Source organism: Populus trichocarpa, chromosome 15 (genome assembly GCF_000002775.5).
Source record: "Populus trichocarpa isolate Nisqually-1 chromosome 15, P.trichocarpa_v4.1, whole genome shotgun sequence".
In the NCBI taxonomy this organism is placed as follows: domain Eukaryota; kingdom Viridiplantae; phylum Streptophyta; class Magnoliopsida; order Malpighiales; family Salicaceae; genus Populus; species Populus trichocarpa.
The window spans coordinates 13,068,038-13,082,917 of NC_037299.2; the positions used below are offsets into that span (position 1 = coordinate 13,068,038).

The 14,880-nt window shown below is 32.3% G+C and overlaps 3 protein-coding genes across 7 annotated transcripts in view; 1 reads left to right on the forward strand and 2 right to left on the reverse strand.

The window, feature by feature from the left end:
- The window catches only part of LOC18110541 (uncharacterized), a 61,788-nt gene extending 48,464 nt beyond the window's left edge, over positions 1-13,324 (reverse strand). Inside the window, exon 1 of the mRNA XM_052447376.1 lies at positions 12,852-13,324. The gene's annotated coding sequence lies outside the window, so the exon portion shown is untranslated. The remainder of the gene's footprint in view (positions 1-12,851) is intronic.
- Positions 1-14,880, forward strand: part of LOC7481775 (BTB/POZ domain and ankyrin repeat-containing protein NPR1) — a 124,177-nt gene that overhangs the window by 49,292 nt on the left and 60,005 nt on the right. The window lies entirely within an intron of this gene.
- LOC7457620 (uncharacterized) overlaps positions 3,781-14,880 on the reverse strand; it is a 48,366-nt gene continuing 37,266 nt past the window's right edge. Inside the window, exons 2-5 of one of the 4 annotated variants that reach the window (XM_052447369.1) lie at positions 10,710-10,810; positions 10,315-10,386; positions 7,416-7,478; positions 3,781-4,322 (exon numbers count right to left, since the gene is read on the reverse strand). In XM_052447369.1, the coding sequence (XP_052303329.1) occupies positions 4,131-4,322; positions 7,416-7,478; positions 10,315-10,386; positions 10,710-10,810 (428 nt within the window). In that variant the 3' untranslated portion in view covers positions 3,781-4,130. Of the gene's footprint in view, positions 4,323-7,415; positions 7,479-10,314; positions 10,387-10,709; positions 11,865-14,880 lie in introns of all 4 variants that reach the window. The other 3 variants (XM_052447372.1, XM_052447370.1, XM_052447371.1) reach the window with 3 other exon arrangements.

Sequence of the window (14,880 nt, forward strand, 5' to 3'; positions counted from 1 at the left end):
TTTTTCAAACTCTTGGAGCATGAAGACCAGAGCACCCAAGTCCTCTCTGCGTACTTTACAATGCCAACAATGAACATTGGAATTGCTATGAATGCGAGGATACCGCTAGGCCAAGACCTTGAGAAGACATAAAAAGCCACTCCGACTTGGACTACAAGACCAAGTAAGTGCCTTAACCACAACTCGTTATCTTCAATGGAGTATGCAGTGATTGTGTCCGGGCCACCAAGGTGCAGGAGTAGAAAAGGTGCCCAAAATGCCTGGATGGAATTGTTTGCTTTCACCTCACCTGATAAATCTCCTTGGCTCCTGGCTAGATTACCCAGGGCAACAGATGCCACCATGTCTGCTGATAGGTATGCAGACCAAACGAGAATCCTGATCCAGTTTCTGGCAATGGTCTTACGTCGACAACCAAATACGATGAGGATGGTTAGTAGTAAGAGACTAAGCAAAACCATTCCTCGAATCTCCCAATTGTTCCACAAATTTAAGACTTCTTCAGGCAATTGCTTAAGCATTGTATGTTTTCCTCAGCAGTGGAAACTAGTTTCTCTCGATGAACCCTGAAGAAACTGTTCTGTAAGACGAAAAGTGAAAGTGGATATCTCTAAAAAAATATCTGAAAACGGATAGTGAAAAGCTTGCATGGCCAGCTTTTGCAAACCATAGCTACATATACAAGTAAGAATTTGGTACTTGGCTCGAATACGAAGGAATGAAGAGACGCTAAACAGTAATAAAGAGACTTTACAGTTGTTGTCTTCACTCCTTTTCTTTTCTGGAAAGACATTAGACAGAGCTTTGGACTCTTAAAAGAAGGAATTCTGAATATCAATATCATGTTTTAGCGCTAAACTCCACAAAGGTTTGAATATGTGACTACCTTTACTTATTAATCAAGTAAACCGGATTTACTGTGCCCACGTGTTTTTTTTTTTAATTCTGCCCTTTAAGAACCTAATTTAAAGTTACTTTAGCTAAAAATGTTTAGAAAAGACAAAATTAAAAAAACAATTGATTAAAGTGGCACCGAATTTACTGTGTCTAAGATTTTTTTTTTGTTTTCATTTTTTTTAATTCTTCCCTTTAAGAACCTAATTTAAAATTAATTTAGCTAAAATTGTTAAAAAAAAAGAAAATTAAAAAAATGGATTAAAGTGAAACACTAGGAGGAGATGGGTGGTGTTTTTGAAATTTTTCTGAAATATTCAACTTAGTCCTTATTCTTTATGAATTATAATAATTGGGACCCTATAATTTTTTAGGTTTTTTTTTAAAATCAATTTTGGTCTAAAATTTTATTTTTCTTATTTATTAGTTTTTAGATTAAAAATGAGAGAGAAAGTTGCCAGATTTCAGTGATAGAGAGAAAATTTTTTTTATCATTTATACATATTCTAACCATTAAAATAATAGATCTTGGTCCTAAATAGTTCTATCTGGTGAGGAAAATTCACCTTAGGTGTTTTTTTCACCTTGAAATTATCTAAGAAATAAATCTAAGCTTGAAATTTGTTTTTGGTTTTGAGTTGATTTTAGGTTTTGGGATGGTTTTTTGGGTTTTTTTTAAGTCACTGATTGGTTTTTCAAGGTTCTATGGTGTTTTCAAGATTTTTTAGGTACAAAATGGATTGAAAAAGATTTTTAGGTCAAAAAATTCAATTATGATTTTCTGTCCACTATAATAGCCGGAATCTAAGCAAAATCAGACGACATGTTGTTTGCCTTTATATTTTCAAGTGCACGAGCCTACCTTTGCAAGCCCACAAACAAGCCTTTATTAAATGAGTCACTCTTGTGAGGCCCAACAATACCTTGTCTTTTCCTTCTTCTTTTTTTATCCTTAAAAAAATTCAATATTTGCTTGATTTTGAATATGTACTGACACGATCAAAGAGTTGATGTCTTATCACAAGTGTAAGAGTGTCAAAGTAATAAATAACCCGGCAAGCCGCGGTTGAACCACATGGAGGTCAATTATATAAATAATATATATATTTTATTTAAAAATTAAAAAGATCTTTAAGATGTGAGATTAATGTGAGGATTAAACAATTATAAAAACAGATGTCAATGTTAGAGGATCCACTAATGGTATTAGAAATAAGTAAAATATAAATAAATTATTAACATGATCATATTAATTATCTTATTTTTGTAACACCTTACTTATAAATATCATCAGGCATTCATGTTGCTTTACTTGAGGCTTATATGGTCGTTAATTTCAGGGTCCGTGAGATTAGTCGAGGTGAGCACAAGTTAACACGGATACCCATGTTAATAAAAAAAACACTTTATTTGAAAATATTATGAAACATACAGAAACTTCAATTTCTCATTAGCTAGGCCTCTAGATAATAATTTATTTTAAAGAGATAGAACTAATAAAGTGTAGGACAGTAATGAAAAACAGGGTGAAAGTGTCACTCTTCTACCCCTGTATCTAGATTTGTCACTGCATTAATTTTGTCAAGAGAATTATCTAATCCATCTACAAATGTGTAAACTCTATATTATATATTGTAGCGATATCATCACATTCAGCTTTCACCGTTGTAAATATGATGCAGCTACTTTAGATCCATTGAATCAATAGCCATCCCTATAATCTCTCAAAATAAATAAATAAAAATAAATTAGGGCCCTCTTGGGAATTTATATAAGAAGATCTGCATGTTATATATCTGGTGGACGTACGGTTGTCTACAAGTGAGGGTCCTGTTTTCTAACCTTATTATTAGAAATGGGCCTTAGTAGCAAGGATACAGCTCTAGCTCAATACTCTTTTTTCTTTTTTTTAATGTAGGTATTTGGACCAGCTTGCGTGTACCTCAGCTAATCTATAGGTTCTAAAGTTAACGACCATGTAAGCCTCCAGTAGCTCTAAAGTTTGCAGGACTCGAATTAGTAATCTTTAAAAATCAAATTTAAAATCTGACCAGTTAAACTATAACTTTCAAATTAGTTATACCTCAATACTTGAGATTGACTGTGTTGTACTACTGATACTCTCTTTAGGCTTTCGCGCCACCGACGGGTCAGGTCTTCTTATGGCCATTCGAGTTAATAGCAGTAACAAATGGGTGGGTTTTATTAGGTAAGCAATAATAATAATAATAATAATCTATGATTAGAAACTTAATATATATATATATATATATATATATATTATTTTAGAAGTATAAAATTTCATTTTGAAATTATATTAGAGTCATTTTACTTTTTTGTTTCTTGTCATTTCTAATCTAGAATATTAATCAAATACAATCCTAGTTTTATTTAAAAAAAAAGACATTTCTATATTAGTATATTAGCACATTAGAAGGAATGAAATTACTTCGAATGTAAATCTCAAAATTAATGGTCTCTTACAAATAAAAAAAAAACAATTTCTAATTACTTTTAGGAAAAAAAAATTTATAATTTTTGCCTCATAATTTAAAGACTTGACAAATCATTCGTGCATTATTCAAAGACTTGTGTTGTGCTGTGATGTGTAGAAGTAAAACGATAGTGAAAGAAAATCGGTATCATACCTTATCGGGACGCAACCCTAACATGTCTGCAATACCTTTCAAATATTTGTCTCCAGACTTGTAGTGAAACATCATTCAATTTATTGTCAGAAATTCAAGTAGTCATCAGTTAATAAAAGCATTAACTGTCTAATATTAAGCATTTATTTCAATTTCTTAATAGACATGAAGGCATCAATATTGACTAGACTCGTTAACAATCCGAGGATCATAAATAATAATGAATATTTGAGTATAATTAATATCATAAGAACACTTTTGGTGTAGTGCCCTTCTACTTACTATAAAGAAAGATTGCGACACCTCGTCTAATTACAAAATAATACATGGTATTTAGCAAGCTATTCAGATTATGTAATTTTTTCAATGCAATTTTTTCAATACATGCATGCAAAATGAAGCCCAACAGTATTTTTGTTAGTAGGAACTTATATAAGTTAATTCACTTAAATAATTATGGACACAACATAACAAAAGCTAGTACTCTTATTCCATGCTTAAACTGATCTCATTATTTGATGGTGGTTGACCAGTCCCTTGACCATTTGTTTGTGCTGGCAAACTTCTTGGAAGTGAATCAATTCCTTGCTATGGAGCTGATATAGTTAAAGAAGATCTCAGTTGCTCGAGCTCTTGATTTTTATGCTCAAGCACGCGCTTAAGCACTTGCTCTTCACGCTTAAGCTCTTGTTTTTTATGCTCAAGATCTCGCTCTGTATCTGCCACACGCTCAAGATCTCGCTTTGTATCTGCCACAATCTTTTCAAGTTCTTTCAACCTCTTCAAAATAGCAATATTGTTAACTCGACATTAGTAATTAACAAATAATTGATTAATCTATGCAAATTATTCTTATTTAAAAATAGAAATTAGGAGTGTCATGAATTTCAATTTAATTTCTCGTGTCAATTAATATAGAGGAGGAATTTGACTAATTTCCAGATACTAATTGATTAAAACTTGCTACCAAATTAAGTAGAATCTTGCTTTCAATGCATGCATGCTGTTCGAAGTACGCAAATTAAGTGCAACCTTGATTAATTAAGGGGTGTTTGTGAGTATTATAATAATTGTTTTTTAAAGTATTTTTTGTTTGGAAATATATTAAAATAATAGTTTTTTATTTTTTAAAAATTATTTTTGACATCAGCATTGTCATAACCCAATTTTTGACCATTTTATTTTAATTATTATTATTATTTTATTTACTGAAAAGGATAAAAAAATGATGATAAAAAAATAATAATGATGAAAAACAAGTAAAATAAAATAAATGAAGAATGAATTAAAATTAGGGTTAAGGGCAACATGATTAGAAGTTTTGAAGTTTAATTAAACTTTGGAATTAGTCTAATTAGTTCAATCAAGGGTTTAATTGGAGAATTGATAAGTTTTGAGACTTAATTAAGCTTGGAATTAATTTAATTAATCCAATTAAGGGTTTAATTGGAGAATTGATAAAGTTTTGAGACTTAATTAAGCTTGGAATTAATTTAATTAATCAAATCAAGGGTTTAATTGGAGAATTGACAAGTTTAAGACTTAATTGAGCTTGGAATTAACTTATTCAGGGGCTTAATTGAAGCAATATTAAAGTTTGGGGTCAAAATTGCAAAAATAAAATCCAAGGACTGTGTTGTAAAAGGCGCCGAAATGCAGGGGTTCAATTACAATTTAACTAGGGGCTTAGTTACAAAACTTTCAAAACTTCAAGGGCCAAAATGTAAATGGCCATTTCACATCTCAAAACGGCGCCGTTTCAAGGGACACTGTTCATCTTCTTCAAACAAGAAACGGACACTGCACGATCCTCATTCCCTCATTACTCCTGCAAACAGTCGGTTACCTCATTATTTAGAGGTGACCGCATGGCATTCTCTGGCTTTATAAAAGCTAGAGAAAGGCCATGCACGCAAGGGAGAATGAAAAAAGGGCAGAACCGAGGGGCTGAAAAGGAGAGGACTACAGGAGGAATCACAAGGGGGGGACTAAAAAGAAGGAGCAGACTTTGGTTCCCCTGGTTTCTTCTCAAAGAAACAGAGGAGACGAACTAACAGGGGGACTGCAGGAAAGAAAAACTGGGGGGGAATTGGACTGAAAAGGGGACGAAAAACCAGAGAAAAAAAAAGCCAGAACACAGAAAAAAAGACCTAGGAGACAGAGGACCGAAAACACAGACTAAGAAAAGGAAAGAGCAAAAAGCCAGCGTTCCCAGCTTTGCTTTCGTCTCTAGAACGCAAACAAAGTGAACGAAATAAAACACAGTAGAGAGAGGGAGAGAGATCAGAAGAGACGAAGGAACCCATAAAAGTGAAGGAAAAGAGGGCAGGGAGAAGGAAGACTAGAGGAACACCAAGAGGAAAACAGAAGAGGAGAAAATAGCATCAGCCGGCCAGCCCTCCATCACGTCTCCGTCTCCCTGCTTCCAAGTAAGTCTCTCCAGCTTTGCAAGATAATTCGCCCACACTGTACACTTGTAAATTTAATTACGTTGTTGCTGTAGCAGGCGTGCGTCTGCGGGTAAGGCCGGGCTGGCTGGGTCCAGCCCAGCCCACATGGGCTGAGTTGGGCCCAGCCCAAAAAAATAAAAAAATAAAAAACTGAAAAATTAAAAAAGAAGTAGAAAAAATAAAAAAATATGTATGCATGAATAAAAATAATGTAAATTTATTGGTTTATTCACTGACGCCAGAGTCAGGAATAAAAATACCGGTTTAAATTTATATTATTTTTATTCGTTGTATTTTATTTACTTAGCTAGAAAAATAAAAAAATATGTGCATGCGTAAAAATAAATTTATTTTTATTTATTTATTCACTGGCGATAGAGTAAGGAATAAAAAATATTGATCTAATTTTTTTCGTAGCTACGAATTTTTACCAACGCCAAAGTTGGAATTATTCGAGCTCGAATATTCACTGGCGCCAGAGTCAGGAATATTATAAACAACTCATCATAGCATAAGCGAATAAATGTTTAGCAATTTAAGACAAAACCAGCAATGCAGTCTGTCTCAGGCAGAACGTTTAAAGGGTGATAATATCTTCTTAATCCCGAGCCATAGAATTTCTGTTGACCAGTTAGGGTTCCTAGTGGCCATAATACTAGGTGGCGACTCCCTCAACAAGACATTTTTTTCTAAAAGAACAAGATGCTAGAAATCTGTTCTTTTTTCTATAATCGAGAAATTTTTTAAGGCCGCCGTGATGTCGGATGCAACAAGCATATTAAAATGATTTAGAAATACTAAATAAATTAATTTAAAATAATAAAAAAATTCAATTTTTTAAAAAATAATTTTTAAATCACAAAAATAAACAAGGTTTAAATAAAAGAATGTGTGGTGTAAAAACTTGTGCAACACTAGATAAAGAAAATGTACGTAAAGTATTTCTGAAAATAAAACAAGACAACGTGAATATCAAAAATAGCTTATAATATTAAGATTAATAGGTAGACAGACTATTAAAGACATTGAATTTAGCGGAAGAGAAAGAGTGGCAAAGTGCAAAGCATGGAAAATTAACAGGTCTTAAATTTGTCTTTTCCTTTGAAAAAAAACAGAGAGAAAACCTCGTAGGATAATATTAAAAAAAAATACTAAAAAGAAACGAGTGATTTACTCTTTTATCTTTATTAAAAAAATATTATGTTTGCAATTAGAGCTACATACAATTATCTTTACCGAAAGATGCATTAGTCATTATAAAATTTATTTAGGACAAAATGGTCCAAATATGTTTTTTTTGCTACGTGTCATAATTGATTTGCACTTGGAAACAGGAAAAATTAGGCTTTGGGCAAGGGGCTCTCTTATCTTTTGCAAAAACAAAAACAAGGTTTTAAAGTATTGAGATGGAAGTGGAACATACCTCATCGGCACTCAACCCTGACGTGGCTGCAATACCTTCCACATATTCTTCTTCCTCCTCCTCCTTGTGATATTAATTGAATTTATTATCAGATATTCAAGTAGTCATCCGTTAATAAAAGCAAATATCTAATATTAATTATTTATTCCAAATTCTTCTTAGACGCAAAGGCATCAATATTACAAAAAATTTATATAATAAAAAGACACCAGTGATTTATTGTGCTTCTAGACATATTGTTTTTACTATTTTACCTTTATTAAAAAAATGGTTATGCTTGCAATTAGAGGTACAATTACCTTTACCAAAGAATGCATTAGTCATTATAAAATTTATCAACGACAAAATGATCCAGATGTATTTCTTTTACTACAGTATAATATCTTATTTGCCCTTCAAAGCAAGAAAAACTAGGCTTCGAGCAAGGGGCTCTTTTGTCTTTTGCAAAAACAAAAATGGTGTGTTTACATTCATACCCTTTGACCCTAAAAAAATTAAGATTATTAGCGAGGGTGTTTTTGTCCTTTTGATATGGTTTTGTTGTAATTCTCAAGTGGTGTCAAGGGTATTTGGGTATTTTAAAATGCATAATTTATTATTTAAATTTGAAGATGGTTGGCGCGTGTTTCAGACAAGCCAACAAGTTGGCACCTCTGGCCTCTTTTTGGGTGGTGCATGCGACGCCCAAATTGCACCGAATGTTGCCTTTCAAGGAGGTGTTTGTTGCACCTCACCACTCCTATCACAATGGTGAGGCGTGTGTTCACGGTCGTGACACTTAAGAGCATTAGAGGTGAGTTTTTCCCTCCCTCCCCTCTTAGAAAACCGTGTTGGCCATTGCAAAAAAACAAGAAAGCATGACTATTTGTTTGTTAAGTAAAATTAGGTCCTTGTTTTTTTTTATTGCAATGTATTTAGTCTTGAATTATTTATTGAGTTAATTTGTTTTTTCAATTTCATCTCTTGATATTTTTTTGTGTTAGATTTTATTTTCATTCTTTTAATTATGGTGTGTTTGGTCTTGAATCCTTGATTAGATTAATTTGTCTTTGAATTTCATCCCTTGATATTTGTTTTGTATCAAATATGATCCTCACTTTTTTTATTGTTAATTTTAGTTGTTTTTATCCTTTTCTTTATTGAAATTGTTTCTCAATTTCATCCCTTATAATTTTCTTTTATTTTTTTGTGTCAAATTTGATTTTCTTTCTTTTCAAGTCTATATTTTTTAAACTATTTCTTTTTTTTAATTTGTTTTTTCAAGTTTATCTCTAATTTATTTGGTTGGTTGGGGATTTTGAATTGTTATCTTTTTAGATTTGCTTTTTATGTTGTAATCTGGCCTCATATTCCATATCACTAGTTCTTATAGTTGAATCGAGTTGGCTTCAGTCATTTAAAAAAGAATAAAAATTGCATCCATCATCATTAACTTCGTTGGAAATTGGTTTTCTTTTATTTTTTATTCTTTTGTGAATATGATTTTTCATTTCAATTTTTCTTTTCAATTCAATATTTGATGATATTTGAGATTTGACCATCAAAGTTTTGATTTCTAATTTTTTATCCTTCACTTTTTTTAACAAGTTTTAATTTTTATTCAATTTCATCATTATATCCATAATCTTGATTTTTTTATTTTTTTAAGATTTGATGCTCATTCTCTTGGTTTTTTTTTTTATTTTGGATTCATTTGTTAATTTGTTTTTTTTTTTTCAATTTTGCCATTCAATTCAGAATTTTTGTTTATCCTTTTAGTTTTTTATCTTTTCAAATGAGGTCCGTACTCTCTCAAATGCTTTGTTTATATTGAGTTATCATATCCATTTGGTTCTACTCGTGGGTTTTGACAACCACACTTGTTTTTACTCGTGCTTTGTTTTTTAATACTTTTTTTCATTGATTTGTTTTTTAATTTTATTTTTCTACATTTTTATTCTAAGGGATTGAAAATCATTATTTTTTTTGCTTTTTTTTTTCAAGGTGTTGAGTCTTGGATTTTTTTCATTTTTTAAAATCTAATAACGGTGCTTGAACATTGTTTTTTTACACTATAAAAAAAATTAACCCAACTCACAACAAAGCATCAGCCCACAGCAAAGCGTGTGCCTTATGTCTGGTTTGTTACTAAAAAGAAATGCATTTTATCAAGTATAAAAAATCAACAGCTGGACACGATAATTGCACTGACTTGTAAAAGTTCTACCTTCCATTATTTGAAAGGAGATAATACAATCAAACAATTTGAATATAAAGATAGGTAGAGTATTATATATCTGACCTATATATATATTGGATCTCCATTTTCGAATTTACACGTATATTTAATTAATATATATTATTTAAGAATAATTTTGTGAGATAATTAGTGTAAAGTATTTTGATTTTTTTATGGACAACAGACTTTTTTTAATTAATGGAAATGTACCATGCAAAGAATTGTATCCAATAAAGATAAGTATGGAAAACTAAAAATTAGCTTCGATTGATGTTAATGCAATTATAGAATTTAGAAGCAATCCTGAAAGGGAGAGTTAATAAATCTTTATTGCCATCCCCAAGCACGGTGCCTCTAATTAATGTTCTGCTTATACTCATATAGCTTAAACTTTTTCAATATTATCCCTCTAGTTTTTAAAATGACCAATGTTACCCTAATCGTTAAAAAGCTTACTGTTTAAAATCGGTTTTTGAATATTTTTTTCTTGGAAATGTTTTTAAGTGTTTTTATACAAATAATAACATTTAAGGGTACATGAGAGGAAGTAAAAGAGAAATGTAAGGAAAATTGAAAGTTTTGATAGTTATTTAAAAAAAGAAAAAAAAATGGAAACTATTTAAAAAAAACTATAGGGTAAATTGAAAGGTTTTAAAGTATTGAGATGGAAGTGGAACATACCTCATGGGGACTCGACCCTGACTTGCCTTGAAAATATTTGTCTCTAGCCTTGAAATATTCTTCTTGGTCCTCCTTTTTATTTTCATTGAAGATTGTGTTGAAACATTAATCAATTTATTATCAGAAATTAGAGTAGTTATTAGTTAATAAAAGTAAATATCTAATATAAATTATTTATTCTAAATTTTTATTAGACACGAAGGCATCAATAAAAACAAATATTTAATATCCAACCATTTTAAATTAAATGACATCCAATTAATTACTATTAGTTATGAATTTCCAAAATAATGAATTACACAAACAATGGGTCCTCTGAGTCGTTATTTTATTCTGACGCCTAAAAAAATGCAGTATCTATCTACGTACTTGAGAAGGATTTTTGGTATACTTACCAATGTCAAATGAGAAAAGTCCTCTGATTCATTATATTCGTACTGTTCGGTCAAGCCAAGATGTAGCATGAGAAGGGAGACATGAGTGAGTAACTCTCCACCTCTTCTCAGTTGATGAGTATGTTCTTTCCATGGACACTGAGCTGCTGCATATGCTACCATTTCTACCCAAACTTCATTTATCATCCTCCGTCGCGCCTCAGATTCCAATCGCAGCAATTGCCTGGCGAGCCTTTCCACACCACGTAACACTGACTTTTCTGTTTTCCAGACACTTTGAAACCCTCTATCATCATAACCACGTGATTTACTGTTACGCAATTCTCGCACGGCACGTTCATATCTATCATCATCAGGACCACGATTTTTTGGACACCACAATTCTCGCAAGGTACGTTGATATATTAGACCCTGCAATTCCTCATCTTTTGGACGCCGCAAGTCTCGCAAGGTTTCTAGATATCCCTCATCACCGAATCCTTTAGAGAGCATATTTGGTCTCATCACCAAAAGATATATCATGTATTCAGATAGGCATCTGCTTGTTTCATATTCTTTGGAGACATTACTTCCATCTTTATCAGCATCTTTATCAACACGATAACAAATATCTGTTGCGAGATGCCAGACAAGAATGCTCCGACTGAATTCTACTTCAGTCGTGCACCACTTGTAGTCCCGTAACAATCCCTCTCTTTCTAGCACACCATCTCCCCTCTGACCTATTATTTTACTTGTGACATTTTTATCAACGACATTAAAATCTTCCTTAATCTTCTGAGCTTTCTTTCGAAGATGTCTGAAAATAAGACCTTGTAGTCCACCATTCAAATCTTTCCGATGCACATGCATCTGCCTCATCATTTCATCGATTCCCAGCGATTCCAAGCATTCAGGTGGCTCGCTTTCAAAGGAAGAGCTTATCAGGTTATACTGTGATATGGATCTCGACCACCTCTCGCTTCTAGTTAACTTCCTTATCAGATAAGTTGCATTAGTCAGGCCGTTCCCTCCTTTATCAATCAACCAAATCATTGTCCAGTCAGACAAAACAAGGCATAAAAAAGCATAAAACTCGAGAAAAACAGCGGCCGCAAACAATAAATACGTGATTGCAATGTCGGTCGTTGAGTAGTCATGCTTGTCAATCTTGACCTGGAAGGTAATAAACGCAGTCATAGAGAGCAGAGAGCTGATACAGCGAAGAATGATTCCGCCACGGGAGTAAATCAGGGGCGCTTTAGTATAAAGCATATCATATATCAATCCAAGCTCAGCCTCTACCACCTTGAAGGCACCGTCTGCTTTATTCTTGGAAATCAGCTCCCGGCTTTTTATTAGTGAAAGAATGTCAGGGACAAGATCCTGCATCACAAACTTGGATATATAAGAAAAAACATAAGCTTGAAGAAGATAATCTCGCTGGTGGTCTTGTGGAGGGGTTCTTATTATCATACGATCATAAGAATCCCAAAAATCTGAGAGAGAAGAGTTTTTCAATCTCTTGGAGCATGAAGACCAGAGCACCCAAGTCCTCTCTGCGTACTTTACAATGCCAACAATGAACATTGGGATCGCTATGAATGTGAGGATACCGCTACCCCAAGACCTTGAGAAGACATAAAAAGCCACTCCGACTTGGACTACAAGACCAAGTAAGTGCCTTAACCACAACTCGTTATCTTCAATCGAGTATGCAGTGATTGTGTCTGGGCCACCAAGGTGCAGGAGTAGAAAAGGTGCCCAAAATGCCTGGATGGAATTGTTTGCTTTCTTTGAATTGTCACCTGATGAATCTCCTTGGCTCCTGGCTAGAGTACCCAGTGCAACAGTTGCCACCATGTCTGCTGATAGGTATGCAGACCAAACGAGAATCCTGATCCAGATTCTGCGAGTGGTCTTTCGCCGAGACCCAAATATGATGAGGATGGTTTGTAGTAAGAGACTAAGCAAAACCATTCCTCGAATCTCCCAATTGTTCCATAAATTTAAGACTTCTTCAGGCAAATTTTTAAGCATTGTCATCTTTTCCCCAACTGTGGAAACTAGTTCTCTCGATGAACCCTTGAAAAAACAGTTTTGTAAGATGAAAAGGTAAATGTGGATATCTTTGAAAAAATCTCTTAAAATGAACAGCAAAAATTAAAGACTCTTATGAGAAAAGAAGAGGTGCAGATGGAGGAAGACACTGAACAATTCTGAAGCCTTCGGCAATTCTGAAAAAAGCACAGCCACCACAATTCTGAAGCTTCGGCACCACGACCAGCGTTAAAACCCACCAAAAATAGTGGCAATAAGAGGTGCAGATGGAGGAAGACAGTGAACAACCACTGCCGTTACCCACATGCATCAGATCACCGTCATGAAGTCTTCCTCCCTCAGTGATCGATTAAATGCGATATGGTTTCATCAAATTTGGGTTTCTTTTGATTTATGGGAGGTTCTTGAGATGGGTTTACGTTGGATAAGTGGATTTGAAGGAATCTGGAGAGGGAGAGAGTACTTTACTCAAATTTTCTTTTAACTATGAATTATTTTTTAAAGGAACTTTTCTAACAATAAACATAAAAAAGTTCGGATTCTCTAGCCGTAGAAAAACTTTTCAATAATTGTTGCGTCGGACTTGACAAATAGTCATGCATTGCTGTTAAACAAAGACTTGTGCAGTAAAAAGGCATTGACCATATAATAATTGGCTTTGCACTGTTCATTCGACACTTTACTTGAGGAAAAGAATAGCGAGAAAGGACATTGGCATCATATCTCAGGGGAACTTGACTGTGACATGTTTGTATTATATCTCATATATCTATCCATGGCCTCACGATATTCTTCCTCCTTTATTTTTGTTGAAAATTGCAGGCCCACACGCAAAGCCTCTATTAAAAGGGGCCAAGCGCTGGGACAATACCTGGTCTTTTCCTCCTCCTCCTTTTTTTTTTTAAATATTGTTTTTTTTAATTAATGTCTTTTCTTAATATATGTTTTTTCAAAATGATTTTTAAATTTATATTTAAATTAACACATCTTCTCTTTTTTTTCTTTATTTATCTTCATTTAAATAGCAATTATTTTTTATTATTTTGTATGCATTTAATTTTTAAAGAGATTATTTTAATTCATATATAATTGTTTTTATGTTTTAAATAACACATATTTATTTTGGATAATATTTCTAATATATGTAACCTTGCATAATTTTTTTTTATTCAATCAATTTTATGTTTGTCTATTTCTATTAATTTTTGACTAAATAAAAATTTCATTACCATGTGTAAGCCTTTTGATTTACACTTATGATTTTTTTATATGCAAAAATATATTGAAAAAGCTTTCGTATATAATTTTTTTAAGGAAAAAAAGAATTGATATATGATAGAGCGCAGGTCAAATAGCTAGTAAATGAATCTAAAAGAATTGGTGTAAACTCACCTCCTTCATTGTTCATATGAACAAAGAAGGTGGTGGCCTTTTTTTGTATTATTTTTATTTTTATTTTTATTTTCATCCTTTTTTGTTAGTTTTATCTTTCAATATTTGCTTGATTTTAAATTTATTTTTATAAGTTGTTTCAGTTTGTTTTCTATTAAGTTATTATAGTCTCAAATAAACATCACGACATTTGGTTTGTACTCGATTTCACGAGCTTTTATTTTTTTATTGTATAATTAAGTAAAAAATAGCTTAAAAAAACAAAGTTCTTAGACTCAGTGGAGTTCTCTAACTCAAATCATGGATCTGGCAAATTAAGTCGTAAAGCTTGAATTGATCAAATATGTCGTCATCTCAATATTAAAAACAATTGTCTTGAATATGATGAAATACGGTTAAAACACGAAGAACCTTAAAATTTTATTTTTATTTTTAAAATATTAATCTAACAAACTACCTTTCTAAAAGGCTTACAAAAACATTTATGGTGTTTAAGCTATAACTAGTGATATTCTAGTAGTAACTCTCTAGAAACTATTATGAAAATAGAAATAGATAAAATAAGAGAGAGAAATATTCTTATTATTTTTTGTGAGACATAAATTTTACTTTCTCTATTTTTTTGTATGTCTTTTAATTCAAAGTAAACCTCATAGAGTGATTAATAAGATACCACTAATTATAACTTGTGCATCATAAAATTTTATTAAGATTTATAGTGCCTTTAAAAAGGCTAGAA